General features: G+C 39.1%; 1 protein-coding gene across 1 annotated transcript; it reads left to right on the top strand.

Moving 5' to 3' along the window:
- Positions 1–152: 152 nt before the first annotated feature.
- Positions 153–15642, top strand: HRH1 (histamine receptor H1). Its single transcript, XM_021296429.2, has 4 exons — positions 153–336; positions 11230–11355; positions 11846–11941; positions 13450–15642. Exon 4 carries the CDS (start codon positions 13570–13572, stop codon positions 14995–14997), a length of 1428 nt encoding a protein of 475 aa, XP_021152104.2. The 5' UTR covers positions 153–336; positions 11230–11355; positions 11846–11941; positions 13450–13569; the 3' UTR covers positions 14998–15642.
- The last annotated feature ends 5894 nt before the right edge of the window (positions 15643–21536 follow it).

Below are 21536 nucleotides of genomic sequence, written 5' to 3'. Positions count from 1 at the left end.
CCCGAGGAGGGAAACGCCGCCCCGAGCGGAGCAGCAGCGCCGGCTCCCGGCCCTTGATCCCGGAGCGCGGCGGCAGGCTGAGCCGAGCGCTTCCCCCAGCGGCACTGAACCGGAGACGGGCGAAACTCTCTCTGCAGCGGTAAAGAGCTGCTGGCAGCTCCGCACCGGCGGGGCGGGACAGGGAGGGGCAGGATGGGATAGGATGCTCTGCCCACCCACGGGACGCGGACACCGAGGAGGGAACAAGAAGGGGAGCGGCGAGGAGCGCCGCTGCTGGTGTCCCGTGAGAGCCCTACACCGCCCACCCTGAGCCCGCCGGAGCTCCCTGCTCTGCCGGTGAGTGAACGAGCCCCGCGGCAGCGGGACGCGCCCGGGGCGGGAGCGGGGAAGGGGAGATAGGGATGGGGAGAGCGGCGGCAGCCTCCCCTCGGGGCGGCAGGAACGGTGCCACTCCCCAGCCCGGGCAGACAGGGACAGCGCGGAGCGCAGGGAAGAGGACCCGAGGAGAATAAAAGAAAACCAGCACAGGACAACGACCCACCAACACACTTCATTTTGAACAACTCTTCCTAAGCGTTAAATAGAACACTTTGCAGAAGCTGGCTGCTCCCTATGCGATACATCCTAACTAATAGCTGGCAGCGTTTCACCCTCAGTATGGCCCAGACGGGACCGCGGGGTCAGCGCAAAGGGCCTCCCACATAAATAAACAGAACCGGGCCGTAAGCATCCGATTCATACAAAGCCGATCATGTTTTTCTCGAGGAAAAAAAAAAAAAAAAGAAAGGTGCACCAGCACAATATAGCAACCTCAGCCAGCTTTCTTACCCAGAGGACCCTTGTGCCACTTCCAAACCTGCCAGTGACAAAGGGCACCCAACAGCCTCGCTGCTGCCGCTGCCCCTGCGCGCCAGCAGGGGATAGAGCACCAAGATGATGTTCAGATGGGGGGACAAATAATAAGTATCCATGAAAGTGTAGGTGGCTAAGAAAGGGAGGGAGGGGTTGTTCCTTTGTTTTAAGAAAGAAATAGTGACTTAGCTGAAGAAAGAGGAAGATTTGCCTGAACATTAACCCTCAGCACTTTCTGAAGCCAACTGTACTTCTGCAGGTGGGGAAAAATCCTAGATGTATTAGTTTCCATACAGACCTTGTGCTATTGCTCTAATAGATAAAAGTCCACCACATCCTGAGGGGAGACACTAAGAGTGGGGGGTAGAACTCTCTCTAAACCAGCTCTGTGGGAAATTCTTGACACAGCTTCCCCAGCCTTCCTGTTACAGACACCGAGCAGGAATGATGGAGAGGAATCAGACTTCTTGGAGAAGCTTCTTGTAAACTGTTGACTTGCAAGGCACCAGGCTCTCTAGCTGTAAGAGACCTTGTGCTTCACCAGTTCATCTTAGACATCTGTTTAATTCAACAAGCAACAATAAAACTGCCTGGAGAAAAGTAGAAGGTTGTTTAAATCAGGTATTTATATGGGCAAAAAAAATATTTTGGACATCGTATGGGTTATTGCTAAAATATGAAGGAACTCATTACTACAGTAAGGCTACCAAATGTTTAAAGAGACTGATAACTCAATATATATTCTAAATTAGAGAAGAGAAAAAAAAAGTGTTATACGTTTATATATCTAAGTGAGCTGAAACCAAACATTTCAGTAACAGGGTTTGCTTTTATTAACAGTACAAGGAGACAGTAAATCCTCACACCCACTGGGATTTCTAAATTTGTGCCTTTTTGTGATGAAGTCTGTCTTATAGCTTAAAAGCACCAAAAGATTGCTTGGGTTGAAATTCAAGTTCACTTTGGTAAATCCCTACAGAAATTTCATATTGATCAGCACTTTAGTAGTTTTTGGGGGACTGGATGAAGATTCACAATATTAATCTGATTTTCTTTGACCCAAAAGGGTTCAATATGGCTTACAAAATGTTAATAGCACTACTCTGGGGGGGGTGGGTTTGTGTGGTTTTTTTGTTTTGTTTTGCGGTTGTGTGGAGTTTTATTGTTTGGTTGGTTAGGGGTTGGGTTTAGTTTGGTTGGTTGGTTTTTAATAGATCCTAGTAAAGTATTAGGAAGAAATTTACTATCATGAATTGGAATATTAATATGAACATGAGCCAGTCTGTGCTTAACTCCAGGGCAAGGAGAGATTTAAGAATTTTTTTTCTTTCTTTTGAAGACTAGAAACATTTAGTTCTTCAATATCTATACCAAGAGCTAGAGAAAAGAGATATAAGCTTGAAGGATGCAAACCTGAGCTTGAGAAATCTATCTTTGCTGAAGCTAATTGACTTTTGTTGTAAAACAGTAAGTCTACTCCACTTCTAGCATTTCCTCAGAATTCAGATAAGTTATTTGTAGGTGGGTTCATCAGGCTTCACAAGTGGTTAACTAATTCTCTGTCAGGCAATGAAGCTTCCTTTATCCAAACCCCATCCTTTCTATTGGAAACTATTAAACTGCATAGAAATTAGCTGATACAGTATTGGGGTATGGAACCTCAACATTTAAACTCTTATTTACATACATTATTTTTTTGGCTAGTGATTTTCCAGTAGTGACTCACAGAATTGCTTCGAAAGAAACACACTGACCTCGATATTTTAAAACGTAACTCAACCAGTCATTTAAAAGTTAACTGCATTTCTGATGCAGAAAGACTAAAACCAGCTAGTTTTACTACTTACTCCAACTCTCGATGAACTGTAACACAAGGTGGAGTCCAAAAAACTCTAAAGATTTTTTGCTATCCCAGTATGAAAGATGTCCTGTTTTAGGGAGTTGGGTTAATGGATTCCCATAATAGGAAAAAATCCTCAGTGAAAAGGCACCACTGTGGCTACTCTGCTTTAAAGGCACTACAACACTGGAAAATCCCTCTTATTTATAAGAGATTTTACAGCTAGTGGTTTTGCTTGCTACATCAAAGCACAAGCAGTTTTCATCTATTACAGCAGTTATTTAATAGGTCTGACACAAAAAGCAAAAGTCTCTTTTAACAGATAGGTAACGGAGTAGAGAAGGTAAGACTTCTCCATCATGGCACTACTTAGTGACAATAGCACTTCAATACTGGTTTGTTAAGAGATTACGTAGATAATAAACTAAATGATATGGAGCAGGGATAGTTAACACCACATCTGGAAACTTTAGGATTCTAGTCATGATGGAGTTTTCTCCCAACCTCTGGGCAAAAATAATCCATATATGGGAACTACTATTGCAGGAACAAGACTAGCATTCTGTCATGAGAAAATGTGACATCTAGTACAACTTAAACCAGGAAGTCAAGTCACTGGAAAAGTCCAAGCTTATGTTTTGAAGGCCAGAACATTGTTTGGAATGTGTTCATCTCCTTTTAGCTCTTTTGGTTTTAATGCTCATGAAATATTGGCCCAGTGTTAAGGAGAGTTGATAAAAAATGCCAGCCAGAGGAAAAAAAAAAGGGTATACCTAACTCCTGAGAATTTCAGATTAAGATACAGACTTAAAAAATAATATATTTCTTCAGGAAAAAAGTGAATACATGTCATAGTACACTACTATATAGAAAATATTTTAATTAAGTAGTCAATCATATGGCTGAACGTGTGCACACCAACAAGCTTAGGAACCTTCAGTACTAGTATGAAGGTCAAACATCAGAAGACAACAGCATTATACAGCTGGGGGCTTGGGCTGGGACAGGACACCAGAATAAAACAGAAATACCCAGACATCCAACAGGTTTCCAAGTCTCACTTCATGCAACCAGCACTGGAAAGATGCTGAGGCTACACTTGCAGACTCTATTGGTTTAGGTGACACTGTTAGTAGTTAAAACATGATATTTAAGATCTCTACCTACTAATATTGACTCTAATAAGGCTACTGAATATAAAGACATGCTCTGCTCCAGGTCTGTATTCCTCAGCATGGATTAGAGCTCTCAATGATACACAATCATTAACAGCAATCTTAAAAAAAAAAAACAACAACCAACCAACCAAAACAAAAAAACCCATGCCAATGAACAAACCAAACAAAAAACTCCAAACAAAAAAAAAACACATCAACTTTCGAGCAGCTAGGACTACACAATTTTGCTGAGGATTCTCCAGATGGGCTTCATTTTAAACATTAATACGTCAAAGACTCTAGCTGCTTTCTTAGGTTTAATAGATTCCAGTGATAATCTAGTTACATATAGGTAGATATTGACTGCTACCAGACTGGATGTTGGATATCTGTTCATGTACTTTATCCACTGAGTCAAAGACCACAGATCTACTATAAGCCACGTACTAGAAGAAATTCAAGTTGATTATAACATTAAATGTAACTTGATCACTTTCATTTTCATATGCTACTCCTGGGATTCACTACTCCATTTGTGGGCTTGCTGCCCCTTCTTTTCAGTGAGGTAGCTACAGTTCCCATTTGTTTGTTTTTCCTTTTCCCAAATCATTTTCAGAACATTCCTAAACAAAGAGCACAGAAGCTACCACATTCACTGGTTCTCCTGAGAGGTAATGAGCCTGCAACTGTAATATTGCTAATTTAGGCTGTCTAGATTATGAATCACATCCAGACATTTTTTTCTTAAATAATTTAAGTGGTGTTTCCTTACCCAAAGTTCTGTCAGTAGTTGAATGCCAAGAGATATTTAATAATTATTCCTGTAGCTCTCATATTAATCATACAGGCCAGCTATTAATTTCTCCTCCCCACAGAAGAAAGGGCCAAGGGAGGATCAGGAAAGACCTGGTAAAGCTCAGGGAAGCTCAAGTAAAGGACTGAAAAAGAACATCACAGCTTTGGCACAAAGCAGGATACATTGAAATGCGCAGGAAAATAAACTTTCTTATACTCTGCCTTTGCTTTCCATACCTGCTTTCAACTATTGATTTATGTCTCCGGAATTTACAAAACATGGTTGAATATGGATCAGTATTGGAACAATTGAAATTCAAATAAGCAGAATGTGGTTCCGAGTATACAAACTCCAGTGTAGAGATATCAAAGACGTAGATGCTCTGTCCTTCATTATGTGTGGAAAAGTAATGCTTTCAAAGAGTCAATTCTCAGTCTAAAAAAATAACGTCAAGAACTCAGAACAATGTCATGAATTAGTAGGTACTGTGTAAGCCTGCAGAACTCTCTAATTTACTCAGGCTTCCAACACTATTTGTGAGTTCTAAAGAAAAGAAACAGAAAAGAGATTATATGCAGTGAAATTAGTACCATAAATACAACAGGGAAAAACAATTTTGAAGGGACTTATGCATAAACAATCTGAAATCTGAGAGTATTAATGATAAACTGTTTATAGATGAGCATACCCAGAGCAAGATTGCGAGCCACAAACAGTAACCATTCTGAAAACAAGAAAATATGATTAAAAAGATCTTTCCCCTTCACTAGTACTCACTAACCTTGTTTCAAAAAAATGAACAGCTGAATTTTCCTTCCCTGTCCACCCATGAGAAACCCAACAGCAACACATACACTTAGTAGTTACCCAAGGGTATCAGACTGCAAAGCCAGAGGAAGAATAAAGATAGGATCCAGTGCAGCATTCTTAACCTAATGAAGAGAGCAGTACGGGGAGGTGGGGCAAGGTCAGAGCACCAGAGGAGTTGGTTATTTCTGAGAGACAAGTCTTCACAAGCAGACACAGCGCAGCATCTTAACCAAGATTTGTGCTCAGTGGTGACTCAGACTCAAGCACTCAAATTCCTCCGAAAGTTCAGAGCTTGTTACAAGGACTCAGGGTGCACGTGTGCAAGTAAGGACAGCATGAATTCATGTAATGATTTGTGTTATTCATGCTAAAACTTTATTTCAGAAGGCTGTGGAGGTCTAAACTTTATGCTGGCGGATAGCTAAAACTGGGGCTAATATCATTCCTACTAAAGCCAGGAGCCCCAGCCAAATAAAAACATAAATATCAGCAATCAGAAAAATCTGTGTTGACAATGTGATGGATGCATGTGGCTGTAGAAGGAACTGCTGTGATTCTGTAAAAATTGAATCCTGAAAATACCAAGTATAATCAAGTCCAGCATCACCTACAAGCCCCAAGCTGAACTTTCACTTATATTTTCAAATCTTTCAGCCTGCCCAAACATTTTCTTGGTCTTTGAATTATGCCTCACTTAAGGAAACTGGATGCAATATTTCCTCAATTAAATAAAAGCAGTATTTACTCGCAGTCCTGACAGCCTGTACCCTAATAGGAGACACACACATTAAAAAAAAAAATAGCAACAGCATAGCAGAATCACTGGACTAAAAATAAAATATCCTGACATAAACAAGTTACAAACTCAATATATCATACAATTATAATCATACATATGTGCTTGTCCTTGAAAGACTTCATAAAGTCACTTAAAAACTTCAAGTTCCTTTCACAGTAGGCTCTGCATTCTGTCTTTTTGTTCTTCATAAGGTCATCTTGCTATCCTTATAACAGCACCAGCCAAGCTAGCGTGATACAGATAACTTTGACATCACAGACCAGACCACAGCTGAACAATACAGGTCCTGTACAAACAGGCACAAGTGATGACCTTGCCCTAATCCCTCTGTGCTACTGCATTACGGGGTCCCTCCCTTGCTGCTCTGAGCGAGGGGGCCATTCACAGTGCAGTGCACCCTCCAAACAAACCGATGAATGAATTCAAGGAGCCTTCACTTAAAGTATTTTAAAATGAGCTGCCACGTGCACTCCTAGAGATAAGTGAATATGTCTTAGGAGCATGGATGTATCCGCATTACTCCTATTCTGCTTTGCTCTTGTTTTGAAACCATGCAGCTTATTCATGACATTGTTTAGACACATGACTGAACCAGGAAGGGGAAAAGAAGTACAGTAATTATAGCATTAGACCATTCACTCTCTTTGGAAGTGAAGGCATGGAGATTTCTTCAGAAACAGCCTGCTTGCCTTTACTCTCCCGAGGAACAGTATCCTTGCCAGTCCCTACTGGCACACTAAAAGCCTCACCATTTCCCAGTGTGTGCAACTCCTCAAAACAGCATGCAGATCACCAATTCAGCCACACAGACAGCAGTTTTCTCTCCGCAGTCTAGCCCGAAAAGTAGATTTCAGCATATCTGCAATAGCGTCCATCTGCTACAGTAGTTCTGGCCTCATTTTTCTCCAAGACAGCATTTACATCACGAACCACTGAAAAAAAATCTCTGCCACCAATTGCAATACAAGTTTATGCAAAAGTAGACAGCTACATGTCCAAATCTGTTGGTTAAGAGTTTCATCACACAAAGGAAGAGTCATAACATAAATAAGGAATGAAAGTAATTACAAGTCAGGATGAGTGGTCTGTTCACATAGTACAAGATTTCTTTATACTCTCACTGCCCTTAGAATAGGTATGTGGGGAGAAGAGGAAAATTTAGGAGGACTGACAAAATTTGACTGGTCAGACGCTAAAGCTTCATATTGTGAAGTCTTACTATTTCAGACTAACTAGAACAGACAACTCAAACATAGAAGGAATCCAGTTTTTCCTGTGATAGTGGCAGACACTTTTCTGGAAAAAACAAAACAAACCGGTCCTTCCTGGACAAAGACGATGGGTCATTTGAATGGGAACAGCAGGAAGGTTACCATGTTTTTCATTTACTATTTATCAAAAATATTCCTTTAATACTGGCAGGCATTGCCTAGGGATTGTTTTCTTACAGAGTAACAAATAAGTATTTGAGAGGAAAATTAAAGAAACCTCTAGTGTATTAATACTTTCAACACCTATGGAATAATTTAAAAAAAATCACTAGAAACAAATAGGCTTCTTAAGTACAATGCAGTGATAAGAGGAAAAAATGTCTTTTAGAAACCAGACAAGGCCTAACGTAACAAGACCAGGCATAATGCAACAGGAACTTAACAGAGAAACAAATAGAGACTGGGCACGAGGCAAAGCAGCTGGCCTTGGTTTGCAGGCTGGACAAGCAGGATGTTCCAGCAGATAAAGCAAGAGCTCTGTGGCTTTTGCTGTGCAGCAGCACAACCTGACAACACGCACGCCCAAGAGCCCAGGACAAGGAGCTGACACTTGTGAAGTGGGGGTACCGGTCAAGAGCAGAGACCCCAGATGGAGACCATCAAGTACCAAAACAGGACTCCCGACAAAGGGCATGATTATGTAAATAAGCTATATTTAATGCATGAATTAAGCTGTAGAAACTAATGAATATGCAATTGGTCTGTGTAATAAATACCAAGAAGTGTGAGCCATGCGTGCGCTTGATTAGAGGAGAGATCCTCCCGGCGCTCAGCACGCTGAATAAAGTGCCTGCTCATTAACACTTTCGAAACAGTGTTAAGTTTCTTTTTGCCAGCTATTTGGTATCAATAGTCAACATGGGTCATCAGAAATCAAATCTTACCTTCCGCCTTGAACTTAGTCTGACAAACAAGAATTTTGTTGTAGCCTATCCTTTTCCTCTGGTAGCTGTAGTTTCTGTAGAATCTATTCATAAGCAATGTGCCAGCATCTGTTTCTAGAAACTTACTCCCACTTAGTCAGGACTTAATAGGTTGCACCTGCCCTAATGAGTCAGTGAGGCATCCACTTAGCATCTCCCAGTAGATTGTTCCTGGGAAGGATTATCACTGTGATAAAATAACAAACAAATCACAATTGCTGATTTTCTTTGGAGGAAAAGCTCTTTACAGACACTAAAAAATAAAGAAGGCATTTCCTGGTGAGGTCAGGGTTTAGAAATTCCCAAGAGCTCTCCAAGATCTTACACTGAAAACATCTTTAAAAATCTGTTCTGTATTAGTGAGCTCTGACTCAGTGCAATGAATTAAACCGTCCAAATATTAGAAGATATTTGGTAAGTATTATTGGGAACTGAGTTACAGATAAGAAATTAAACCAGTAGCTCCTGAACAGGGGTACATATACAACACATACCACATCCACTACAAAATGGTGCATGTGCCTCAGTGAAGAGCAAGAAGCTGCTATTGCAAATCACAGTGACCACTAATTGCTGGTGATATTTGTTACCATCACTACTAATGATGATAGCAGGAAATGTAAGGAAAAAAAATTGTAGATTACAGTATTCCTTAGAGCACAGAAGAGATGATCAGTGAATTCCATAATACAGAGCAAGGCTTATTATTGTTTAGTTATCTTCCACTGGACAAAGTTGCGTGGCAAAATTTGCTAAGTCTAGCAAAGACTGGCAATTGCATAGCTGTTCAATGTAAGCTTAGTGGGCAAGACTGTGATATAATGGCTTCAAATACAGAGCAGAATTAGAGGACACTGACAAATACCATTTCTGCGTGCTATTTTGGGTGCAGCCACCTTTGCTTCTCAGGAGAAGCTTATGGTTTTCTCTTGTACTGTTTGACTGTTTTCAGTTCTACTGTTTGGTTGGCCTGGGTAGGAGAGGGAGATGTAGGCCCTCTGCAACTTACTCCTTAGCGAAAGAGCATGGACAGTGATGGGTGAGAGATGAACAGACACTCCTGTGTTGGAACTCTTCATCAGGCCCTCAGAAGATTCAAGAAAGCCATCAAATCCTCTTTCATGTACACGTGAGTTTGGGGTTGCAGTATGTCTGATATGCTGCTGAGTGCCTATCATAACTTGTTGTTAAGGAGAATTCAGCATAATCTGAAAGATCTCAAGCAGAAATGGCAGCAGCACGTGGTGTCGCATGCTAGGGAATGCAAAGAGACAGTTGCAAGGACTAGATCATACAAAAGCAACATTGCAGTTCTGCTCTATTCTAAGCGTTTTGCAGCGAACTCAATCCCTTGCTACACCTTTTTAATGGATTCAATGGTACAATTTGTCTTCAAATTGTACCTAAATAGGTAGGAAGTATGTGCTGGGTATAGAACTTCCATGCTAAAGGTATGGGGACCCTCTTCTAGTTACCTCTCATCAACACACTCCAAAATGTAAATTACTCAGACCCTTACAATACTGTCTCTGGTGGGAGAATACTCACAAAGTCAAGGTTGTAAAAGATCATACGTGAAAAACATAAATTGTTCAATAGGAAAAATGGAGTGTTACTGTAAATCTTCAATATCCTCATGATCTACTCACTTCAGACTTAGGACAAGTGGTTCCTGCAAGCCCGTTCCAGCAATTAACACTGTAGACATTTGTTAATGGGTATAGACCCACTCCAGCCATATTAGAACCTGTCATGTAAGTGGACTTACTACAATGAAAGATGGCAGAACATCAAAGACAGGCTTAGCTGCATGCACTGCATTAAAGAAAAAAAAAAGTAAATCACCATTGCTGTCTAGGGCGTCTGAATGAATACAGACCCGAAGTCTAGACAGAAATAAACAGTATAGTAGTCACGACACTGTTTGGAAAGCAAGGGAGCCTTAGCTGGTTTTAGATCTAACATTACTGTGTGATGTTTAGCAGATTACTTTGACCAGTTCCTCAATTTCACTTTCATAGTATATGACCAGCTGTCTATAAAGCAGAGAAGATAAAATCCATGAGAGACTATGAACTACTCAAATGACATTGCAAGGAAAATTACATAGTAAGACAGTATTATGATGAATATGGAGTACTTGTTAGCATGTGTATTTTTAAAACAGCGAGTGCAATACCCTGAATTTTTTTTTTTTTTTTAATTTTTATAGCCTGTATAAGCTCTTCCAAAACAGAAAAGTTATCAAGCTTTGCTATTTAATAAAAGACATTTTAATACAAGTGGAGCATGAGTTGAAAAACTAGATCTTCATGCCTTCTTTGGAATACTCCTAAATCCAGATCAAGTTCTGCTGACTGCTTCCTAAATCCTACCCTGTCTCACCACAGCAGTGAGAAGCTTTCAGCACCATTTACTGTATCCTGCTCTATGTTTTATTCCATATGCAACTCATAAATAACCAAGGAGAGCTGTCTAATCAGATACCTTTCTTTGTTGTTATTTGTTCTGTTGAAGACTCAGTTACTTCTCTCCCTGTATTTTGCCACAAATTTAAAAGAAAATATGCGAGGGTGAAGATCAGTCATTTCTTTATGAGGTCCCTGAAGCAATTAATGTCAACTTCTTGACCTTGCCCCAGATAGTTAACTCCAGCAGCGAGGTTAACAGTGTATAGCTGTGGAAAGAAAGACAACGGTAGACGGAATAGAACCATTTCCCATCACCAGACACGTTTGGTTTAAGATCTGTGGAGTAACTTCTATTTTCATTCTCTAACAGGAAATGCTTCAGACTTCTCTGATCTTCTGACATCTGTGACTTGCTGTCACTGGAGAACTGGACTTGACAGAATGTGAAGGCTGTAGAGAATTACACAATACAACTCCTGAGCTCACACCCCACAGTGTATGTATTTCCTCTGCCTATGGATGCTACTGCTACCAAACACACATCTTCTTTCTTAACACCAGGCACTTGTAAGTAAAGCTTAAGGAAGGAAGAATTTGACCTCTTCTAAGAAAGTACTCAAACATTTTAGCTTGGTTTAGCCTGGTTACTGGAATAAGAGAGAGATAAAGTTAGCAGGAAATTCAAAGTGAATAATCTATTGCATAGTATTGTTTTGACCATGCTTAGGATAACAAGGATGAGGAATCCCATACTCTGTGTTATTTGTGTAAATACTTTAACCTAATATATCTATGGTCTCAATTTCCTTGCTTGTTGCTCTAAGAGATTTACCAGAACATAGTCAGATAAGCATTGTAGGAGAAAAATGGCAGAAAATATGTATCACTCTCATAAACATTTTTCTTATGTACCCAGGAGATGGAATTGGTCAACTGATCACATGCTCCAAGACTTGAAATGTTATTAATAATTTTTTTGACTTTAGATCAACTCCTGAAGTTTGCAGTTGGGAAGCAGAAGATCCCAAAGGCATAGAGCATTTCTACATAATGGAATAGCATATCTACTCAACTTTGAAAAGGTGCTTTTCTTACCTTTACATTCCCTCCTTTCCCTTCTATTCTTACTCCTTTTATTGCCAATATTTGAGTTACTATCCTTGTGTTAGAAAATGGAGGAAATAACACATTTTATAATTAAGGCCTGTGACCTCAATATAAAACATCTGTGTTCACAAGTGAAATATGAACCTATAGCTGTTTTCCAGTGCAGATAAAGCTACACACCATTGTGTCTGTACTAATGAAATCTGCTGCTCTTTGATAACATCTGAAACATAGTATGTAGGAATGAGTGTCACTAGAAAACAAGCATAATTGGGAAATGTGGCCCACTGTAAAATACATTTTGTGTATGCAATGGTGTTTAGTAGGTTGTCCTTTTGTGTGGTGTTTGTTTTTTTTTCACTGCAGTGCATGTACTGGAATTCCTAGGCACTCTAATCATGGGGATATGGAAGATTTCAAAGAGTTTTCATTCTGAAGGCTCTATGCGTGGCTCATGCCAAAGTTCTAAGCAAATAAAGCTAGCTCATTTATTGACGATTAATGATAAGAAAAATTTCTTAGCCATAAAAGGAAAAGCTTGCTATGTGTTCAGTGTCATCCTCTTATTTCCAATTTACTCTCCATTTTACTGCAGCAAACAGCAACAGCAAGCACAGAGCAGTGACGTGGCTTCTCCAAGTTACTGGAGAATTGTTCTTGCATATGACTAGTAAACTTCAGCCTAAAAGACCCTATATTTATATACATTTGAGAGGCTGCAAGATGCTTATTAATCATGAAAAATCCTATTATTTTCCCTGAAATTCTATTAGTTTGTATTTGAAATAAAAAAGAGCTGCTATCTTTAAATGTTTGAAATCTGCTTAAGCCTAAATCAGCCAGGAAGAAATTACTCATTACCTATCATGTGAACAACTGCTTTCCAGTGAAAACACAGCACTGGCTACAGGCTTTGGAGTTATTTGAGACTCTGTGTATCAGCTAAAGGTGTACACTGGCTGGAGTCCTCTTATTCTTTGGAATACCTTGTCACTTAATGTCTATCCACCCTATTATTGGTGGATAGTTAAATCCAGCTGCTGTATTCTTAAACTATTAGATGCAGTTTGTAAATAATCACTGGTTTAAAAATTCTGTAGTATAAAACATGTTAGTTTACTTTTTATTAGCACACTTTAAATTGGTTCGCCAATATGTGGTTTATGTTATGGTTCATGATCAGCTACTTAATGAGATATAAGAAATCAAAACGGTAAGGATTTACATTTCTTCTCCAGATTCTGGGGTCAGAATTCTATGAAGGCCCAGGAAACTCCTCTGCAAACCATTGTGCATTGGTTCATGGAGCTTGCTTCAGTATTTTCCATAGAACACATCTTAAATTACCCACGTATAAAATGTTGTAAAAATTCATTATTTAAGGAAGGCCTAAAAGGGACAGTGCTAAGCTAAAGCACAGATTAGTTTCTTTATCTTATTTTAGTACTATGGTGTTTGAGCATATTTCTTTTCTTTTCTATAGTTCTGGAAATAAAAATCACAAAGCAATCCAACACGTTTTCATCCAGGAGTGCACACCAAAACTGAACTTCCAAGGCCTGGACTTCTTCTCTGATTTTCATTCTGTGTCCTTGAGCAAAAGATGTCAAAAAACACAACAGCGAACTTCACTAACTCTCAGTTAGCTCTTCTAGGTCTGTTCCTGGGAAGCATTTCAATGATCACTATTGTCATGAATATATTAGTACTATGTGCTGTGAAAACTGAGAAGAAGCTGCAAACAGTTGGCAATTTATACATTGTCAGCCTCTCTATTGCAGATCTTATAGTTGGTGCAGCTGTTATGCCCCTGAACATTGTTTATTTCCTAAGATCTGCATGGACTCTAGGCTTACCAGCCTGTTCGTTCTGGCTGTCAATGGATTATGTGGCCAGTACTGCATCCATTTTCAGTCTCTTCGTATTGTGCATTGACCGTTATCGTTCCGTTCAGCAACCACTGAAATATCTCAAATATAGAACAAAAATGAGAGCACTGCTCATTATTTTGGGGGTTTGGTTGCTCTCTTTCATGTGGGTCATTCCAATCCTAGGATGGCATGTTTTTGCTCAGAATGGGGAAAGAACAGTAAATGAAAACAAGTGTGAAACTGAATTCTCTGAAGTCACCTGCTTCAAAGTGTTGACAGCCATTATCAACTTCTACCTACCCTCTATCCTGATGTTATGGTTCTACTATAAAATATTCAGAGCTGTTCGAAAACACTGTAAGCACCGAGAGCTCATTGATGGATCATACCGGTCTTTCTCAGAAAAAACCTCCATACATCAGAGTAAGACGAAGGACGAGCAAAATACTTGCCTCCAAAAGCAAATCTTAGAAGAGAACACCCCTCCCAAAGACAAGCAAAGTTCCCCTCAGCCCAAAAATATGGAGGCAGAGGTTCATTTTGATAAACCTGACAAGTCTTCAAAGGTATTTGTTAGCAAGAGTAATAGGGAAGTCCTTAAATGGGGCTGTTTTTCTCTCACCGCTGCCCAGTCTGAGCCAGGCATGGACAAAGCAGGAAAGAAGGCTGTGTGTGTAACAAAAAGCAATGAAAATGAAGAGGAGCCTTGCTCGCAAGACAGTGACGTAAGTAATGCGTCAGACAACCACAGTTCCACAGATGAGGTAACCTGTAGAGAGCCCTCCAATCCTAATCCTGAGACAGCCTGCAGTCCTCAGGAAAAGGCTGAGAACAGGGATTTCAGAGGACTGGCTTACCTGAGGAAAACCTGGCAGAGTCTGCAGACCCATTCCAAAAGGCATATGCAAGGACTGCGTGCGAACAGGGAAAGGAAAGCAGCTAAGCAGTTAGGGGTCATAATGGCAGCCTTTATGCTGTGCTGGCTTCCATATTTTGTATTATTTACCATAAAAGCTTTCCATACCAATGAACAGATTTTGGAATTTCATATGTTCACTATATGGCTTGGCTATATGAACTCTGCCTTAAATCCATTCCTGTATCCTCTTTGTAACCAGAATTTCAAGAAGACATTCAAAAAGATCCTGCACATACAATGATATTGGTCTGAGTTTTTTTGAACTAAAAAGCAGCTCGAGTGTTCAACCAAACAAAATGTTCCAGTTTCACTGACAAACACCTCAGATAAAGCGGAGGACTTTGGAAAACTCTAATTTATGAACAAGAGTTAGTAAAAGTAGGAAACAACTGGTTAACATCTTTAACACATTTGAAGAACTAATTCAGATCAGGAGTCTGAAAAACTCGGGGGCAATCTCTGAACTATTCCACTGTTGTACATTTTACAGTTTGGGATTACCTCTTTCATCATGTAGAACAAAAACCGGAGATACAAATAGAGATCTTCAGTGATTATAAATTATTGAGCTACAGAAAGGGAAGAAACAGGATCATGTTTCTGTGACTGGACAAATATATTTTTTCTCTTTCAATTTACTCAATTAAAGATGGGAAGACATTGTTTGTGAAGGACGATCTGCAAGAGGAGGTACTTTGCATAGAGAAAGAAACTTCAACTGTTTAAAGAAATCTTTTTATTTATAGCTTCACCTAAATCATAAGCTTTTTTGAAATGTCAAGTCATATTGTAACCTACTGTATCTCTTTGATATCCTGCTTACTTCATTTATACCTGTACATGTTAACTTTACTGAAAATAAAAAAGCATTTTTATGTCCTGTAAATTTTGCTAAGACTTCCCATACTCAACATACTATCTCTGTCTATTCAAGAGGGATATGCTGTTGTTTCAAGACTTACAAAATGCAGTTGATTATAGACTACACATATTTTCATCTTCCTACGATTTGACAAGTAACCTAAGCATGCAGCGGCAATACTAATTCATGTATCCTTATCATGTAGCAGACAAACTCTTCCTACTATACCGAGGCAAACTCACGAGCAACAACTCAAGCTCGCAAAATGGAAAATAAAACACATGAAGTATGTTTAACTTTTCTGTCCTTTATATGTAATCCCATTTTATAAATCATGCTGTAAATGCTGTAAAATATTTCAGAACAAACACAATAGTAGAATAATTTAGGTTGGAAAGGATCTCAGGAACACATCTAAGTACAACCTACAAGTCAAAGCTGGGCTGGCCTTGGCATTGCATCGTGTTGCTCAGGGCCTCATCCACATCTGTCATACAACAGGAATCAATCCCCTCTTCCTAAGTGCAGCTAGGTATAGATTGTTCCCAAAAGAAGCAAACAGTTCCTCAGCAAAAAAAAATACATAGTGGTGTATGTCACATGAGCTAACTTATTAGGGAAAAATCGTACTTTAATGGATGGAGGAGAAATTCTGAATTCTATGTCCTTAATTAATTATTATGAGCGCGTTAGAGACCCTCTGTGCCACATGTGCCTATTTCCTAAAGTGAATATGAAAAGACTTACAAGAACAATCCAACACTTAAGATAACGTTTGCATGATGCTTCTAATTTTGGGGTATAATACACTAACTAAATGCAAAGTACTATTATCCTGTGTCAGTTTAATTTCTCTGAATGAAACACTTGAATGTAGCATGTAGAATACTTGAATTGTATTTAAACTATTCAACATTAGATGAAGCCCTAATATCTCTGCATTTTAATAAATTGAAAAATGTGTTAAAGGAATAAACTTAAAATCAGTCAATTTCAATGTATCATACCTGGTTCAAGGAGTAGTTGACTTTGGTGACAAGTAGCATACATAACTGCAAAGTGTACTCAAATCTAGGAGAAAAAAAAAAAGGTAAAATAAGAGACAGAATATAGAAGCAGCAAAATACATTCCAGAATTCAGACAACTTTTTAATTGCAGGAGTAGTATCTGCACAAGTAGTAAAATTCACCTTATTTTGGACCACAAAGCAGCATCTTTTGAAACATGCTCTAATCCAATGGCCTTTCACAAACAATTGCTCAGATTCACAGCCGTGATGATATTTTTTCTATTGTGATTCTAGCCAAAATGGATGGAAATAAAAAACTCAGCTACAGTTATTAGTGTACTGTTAGGGCACAGACTGCCTTAGCTGATTGAATTATTTGGTATACTGCTTCTTACAGAACTTGTTTGGAAACTGCTTATATAGAACCTGCTTAGTGTAACTCCTTAGCACAAGTGACTAAGTTCGCTTAGGCTGCAAGCTGTAAGCTTTTGAACTTTCTGCCTCGTTAAGCAAAAAAGGCCCCAGTGACTGTTCAAGCTGGAAGATATGGGGAGTTTTGATCCTCAACAGGAACTGCATCCCTGGAGATAAATAAAGGAATGGATCAGAGGGTCTAAAAGAAGAAGAAAAACAGAATAATGTTTTGGTTAGTGCTGAGGACTTATTTTTCTCCCCAGCTGCAGGTGCAAAATTATAACTGAAGGTCAGGACTTGAATTGACTTCTAGCCTGATTAGTAAAAAGAAAAACAACTATCTGCAGAGATAGAAACAACCTACCTGATGAAAATAAAGAGATTCAATGAAGAATGGGGAGACCCCAGATTCTAATTTTACAGTTGGCCCAAACTGATGCATGAGGGGTGGGAAGCTTAGATTGTAAGGGCGTAATTGCTCGAGGTTTTCTCTGCTGAGTGTCTCTCCACTGGAGACACTGAGCTGCTCTGTGATGTACCTTGCAAATAAATTATTTATTTGAGAAGAATTTCTGGAATCTATGCCTGAGTCTCTGCTGCAGGAAACCTAGGGAAAAGAAACTTCCCTAACATGTGCACTGCTGAAACATGCTCACTCAAGGGCTACTTCGAGTTGTCAAGAGGTCTCTCCTCTTTATGGTGACAATTGCCTCTTCTGACTTGAAAATGTATTAATACATGAAACAGCAACTTAAACAAAATCACTGAAAATTAGTCTAAAAACTATGACAGTTAAAGAATACCTCTGGTACAATTGCAGAACATTCAAACACAGAACAGCTAAACTGAGGCAAATAAAGCTGCCTGAAGATTTTTTATCTCCCTTCATTTTTATCCCTAATCTTAGTGTAACTGTGTTAATAAAGACAGAGGAAGGTGTTATAGTGAGATTCTCTGATGTGACAGACAACAAAATAGGAAAACAAGATACTGCTTATTTTAAACTTCCAATTAGCAAGGTACCAAACATGATTTATCAGTTTGTCTTACTGAACAGGCAATTGAAATGGCTCTGAATGTAAGAGAAGCAGAGGAAAACAAATTAGGGTGAGGAATGGAGAAGCCTACTACTATGTGGGGCCAAGCCTCAAGAGAGTATTCCAGGGGTGGTTCCCCTAAAATATTTTCAGTATTTTCCAGTTAATAAACAAGGTCAGAGGATGCATAGCTTTAAGAGAACATAACAAATTTCTTGGGATTTCTTGAACTGGAGTTCTAGTTTAAGATGTGGTGAGAATAACCCACCTCGCTTTTAAGAGGCAGAAAAAGAAATACTATTTTTTGTGTGTGAATGGTGACATCTAGTGGGTAATGAGAATTCTGGGCTTCTGTATCAAATACTGCATATCACAGAAGTTAATTAATGGAGGCATGCAATTAGCAAGAGCATCCTGCCATCTAGTACATTTCTTTTCCCAGATTATTGTCAGGAAATGTGGTACTCAATAAAGGAAACATTAGTGTAGGTGCACATTTTGGCTTCATTCCATCATCTAAAAGGACTCCACTAGGTTTCTGTGAGAGCACTTTGTGAGGCACTTCATGATAGCACAATAAATGAAAATGACTGAAAGATTCACTTCTAAAATGTATTTCTAATCCTAACATATTAATACAGAAGGACCACAGACACCTCTGAATAGCTCTAGAGCAGGTCCCTAATTCTGCAGATTGCTGTGTCTTTCATTGTTATCAAGGATGCTAGAGGACTATCCTCCTAACTTGCCTGGGATGCCTTAAATTCCTAAAGACAAGGTGTAAGAGTATACTAGAAAGTTTCAGTGCATGCATGCCCGCCACCAGAATGAGAATTGGTTAATTTGGAAATGCCAAGTTAAGTTTAAATACGATGCATACATAACAACTTTTAAAAAGTTCATTGAGAACCATGACAAAATTATTAATTTTCATAAAATTATTTGTCTATTGAAGAACTAGATGGTAAAAATAACAATTAATATTAGCACTGTGTGAGAAATAGTTCGTGAAAATAGTTTATACTCCTGACACTGAATTCCAAATTATCTTTAAAAATGATACATACCTGAAACTGGAATAGATCATTTCTACATGGTCATCTTACAGTCTAAAATAGAAATATAAAAAAATCAAATGTGAGATGTACATTCTATATATGCACAAGCACATGAGCACACATAACAGGCTACTACAAAAGGGCCATCTGAGATCTCCCCCAGTTAAAAAGTATGAGTTCCCCCTGAAAGGGATGTACATTTGTGTATGGTAACAGTTAAAATCATATCGACATCTGGCAAGTCTAACAACATTTCCATTTTTAACAATATTTGTATCCCTTATCATTTTATCTGCCAGGTATCTTTTGTTCAAACTCTGATATGTTTCAACAGAAGTATGCCTTAAAAGAAATACACAGCACCCATTTGCTATATATTGGCACTGTGTAATTAAAATTATTGCCTACTGTGTAATTAAATTGCGTGCCTTGAGGAAGATCAAATGCCTTTGTTTTGATCAGGCATAACTTTGTCTTCAAAACTTACACAGTCAGACCTGGGAGCTGAACTCAGGTCTCCTACCTGGCCATGTCATTCCTCCTCACTAGGAATGAATAATCCCTCAACACAGTTCTTAGAGAGGTAACAACTGTTCCTCTGCATCTCATCCAAGAGTTCGTACCAGCGGCCCTCGCCTGCGCCAGAGAAACCAGTGACTATGCTCATAGACACCCACCAACACGGCAAGATGACCCTTGCCCAGCACATTCTCACTTTATTCCGCACCTGATTCTAGCACTCATTGCTAGAACCGACTTTTAATTTTGCAGTGTCCCACTCTTGCAGTAGTAACAAGTGTACAGCATAGGACTAAATTACTTTTCACATTGTTTTTTGTAAATAATTTGATAAAATAGTGCTGCCAGGTATAGTTATTAATAGTTCTGCCAGCTTCTGCCTCTATTTTATGCTCTTGTTCACTGAGAACATTGTATAAAATTCATTTCAAACCTTAAATGGGAAGCACTATATAAACATACATAAAAATTATTTTTATTAAAACGTAAACCAGAATCTAATCTGAACTAAATAGTTCTGAGAAGCTATCTTCTCCAAAATGTGTTGAGTGTATATTCCCCAAGACTGGATGAGTTTGAATCAGCTTCTGTTTTATTTTCATCTTCAAAACCGGGATGATTTTCCCTTGCTGTAGGATTTTGCTTGGGGAAATTGGAAGTCCTGTCTACAGAAATACATGCCAAGAACACCCAACAGATTTGTTCCTTGTCTATAAAGAGCCTTTTTCTAGTTGACTACTATTCTCATGTTTATTACAGACACACTTATTTGCTCATAGGAAGATCTCACAAGGTAAAATATACCTGCAGCAATCAATCAAATCCAGCATAAATCTCCAATTAACTTTGTTGTAGCCACTTTCCTGAAGATCCCAGGCACAGAGAGATCTTTGACTGAAGGTGCTTCTTTCTCTTACATTGTAAGGCTTCACTGCAATGTGCTCATATGTAAATATCAGCAGTTTCATGTGTAAATCTCAAGTTTATTTCCCAAGCCAGCTGTCTGCATAAAAATTGACAGAGCCAGAATGCAAGCCTACCAGATGCATCTCCCATTCCCCCAAGAGTTACAACTGTTGTGCAGGAATCTGACTCCCAGAGTCTGATTTATTTCAGGCATGACATGTCTTGTTGAGATAATATGGGGATGTGGGCTCATAGAAGAGTGTCCCTCTGCCCTGTATTGCTCATGACCTATGTGTGCTGACAGCTGTGTCATAAACCACATTATGAAACTGGAACTGTTCAAAGACTGCAAATCTAAGCTAGGTTACAGTTCTGCAGAGATTGGGTAACAACATTCCAGCTATTTTGATGGGATGTCATCAATGTTCCCTTCATATTTCATATAAAAAGAGACTACAAAGATCAAAAAGTGCTAAAAGCCTTTCCAGCCTTGGGGAGATAAACTGCAGCACTGAGTTATGATGTGTCCAACAGAGTAAAGGTATTACCAGTACCAATAAAGTGAGTGGCATGCAGAATGAGAAATTGTAGAATTTTACTGCCGTAATGCAGTTAGATTCAAGGTATAGCACCTATAGCAAACTTTCCAAGTTTATTCCAATTAGTCTTATTTGTGAAGTTCCTGGAAGGTCTATTTGTCCCATGCTCCACAGCAAGGTCCTCTACCCAAACATCAGGTCTAAATTTACTTAATTAGCAGCAATTTCCCCTAATGTTGCCTGAACAATTGTCTCTATGTGACCTTACTCATGCTTATCTGACTGGCAGCTTTTCCTCTGAGGCTTACTCCCAATTTTGCTGGCAGTTTCTGCAGTATTGTGTGCTGCAAAACAGAAGGCTGCTCTGGGAAATTTTGTTTCCCCTGGTAGGTAAATGTCATAAAGTATCTAAAGAAGTAATGCTTGTTTTGTAGT

This window comes from Columba livia, chromosome 10 (assembly GCF_036013475.1).
Source record: "Columba livia isolate bColLiv1 breed racing homer chromosome 10, bColLiv1.pat.W.v2, whole genome shotgun sequence".
Lineage (NCBI taxonomy): Eukaryota > Metazoa > Chordata > Aves > Columbiformes > Columbidae > Columba > Columba livia.
Note: the sequence above shows the minus strand (reverse complement) of the source record. Positions and strands in the feature narration are given on the sequence as shown.

Bases quoted from the DNA above. Each gene is read 5' to 3' on its own strand.
- HRH1 (XM_021296429.2), top strand. From the start codon at position 13,570: ATGTCAAAAAACACAACAGCGAACTTCACTAACTCTCAGTTAGCTCTT.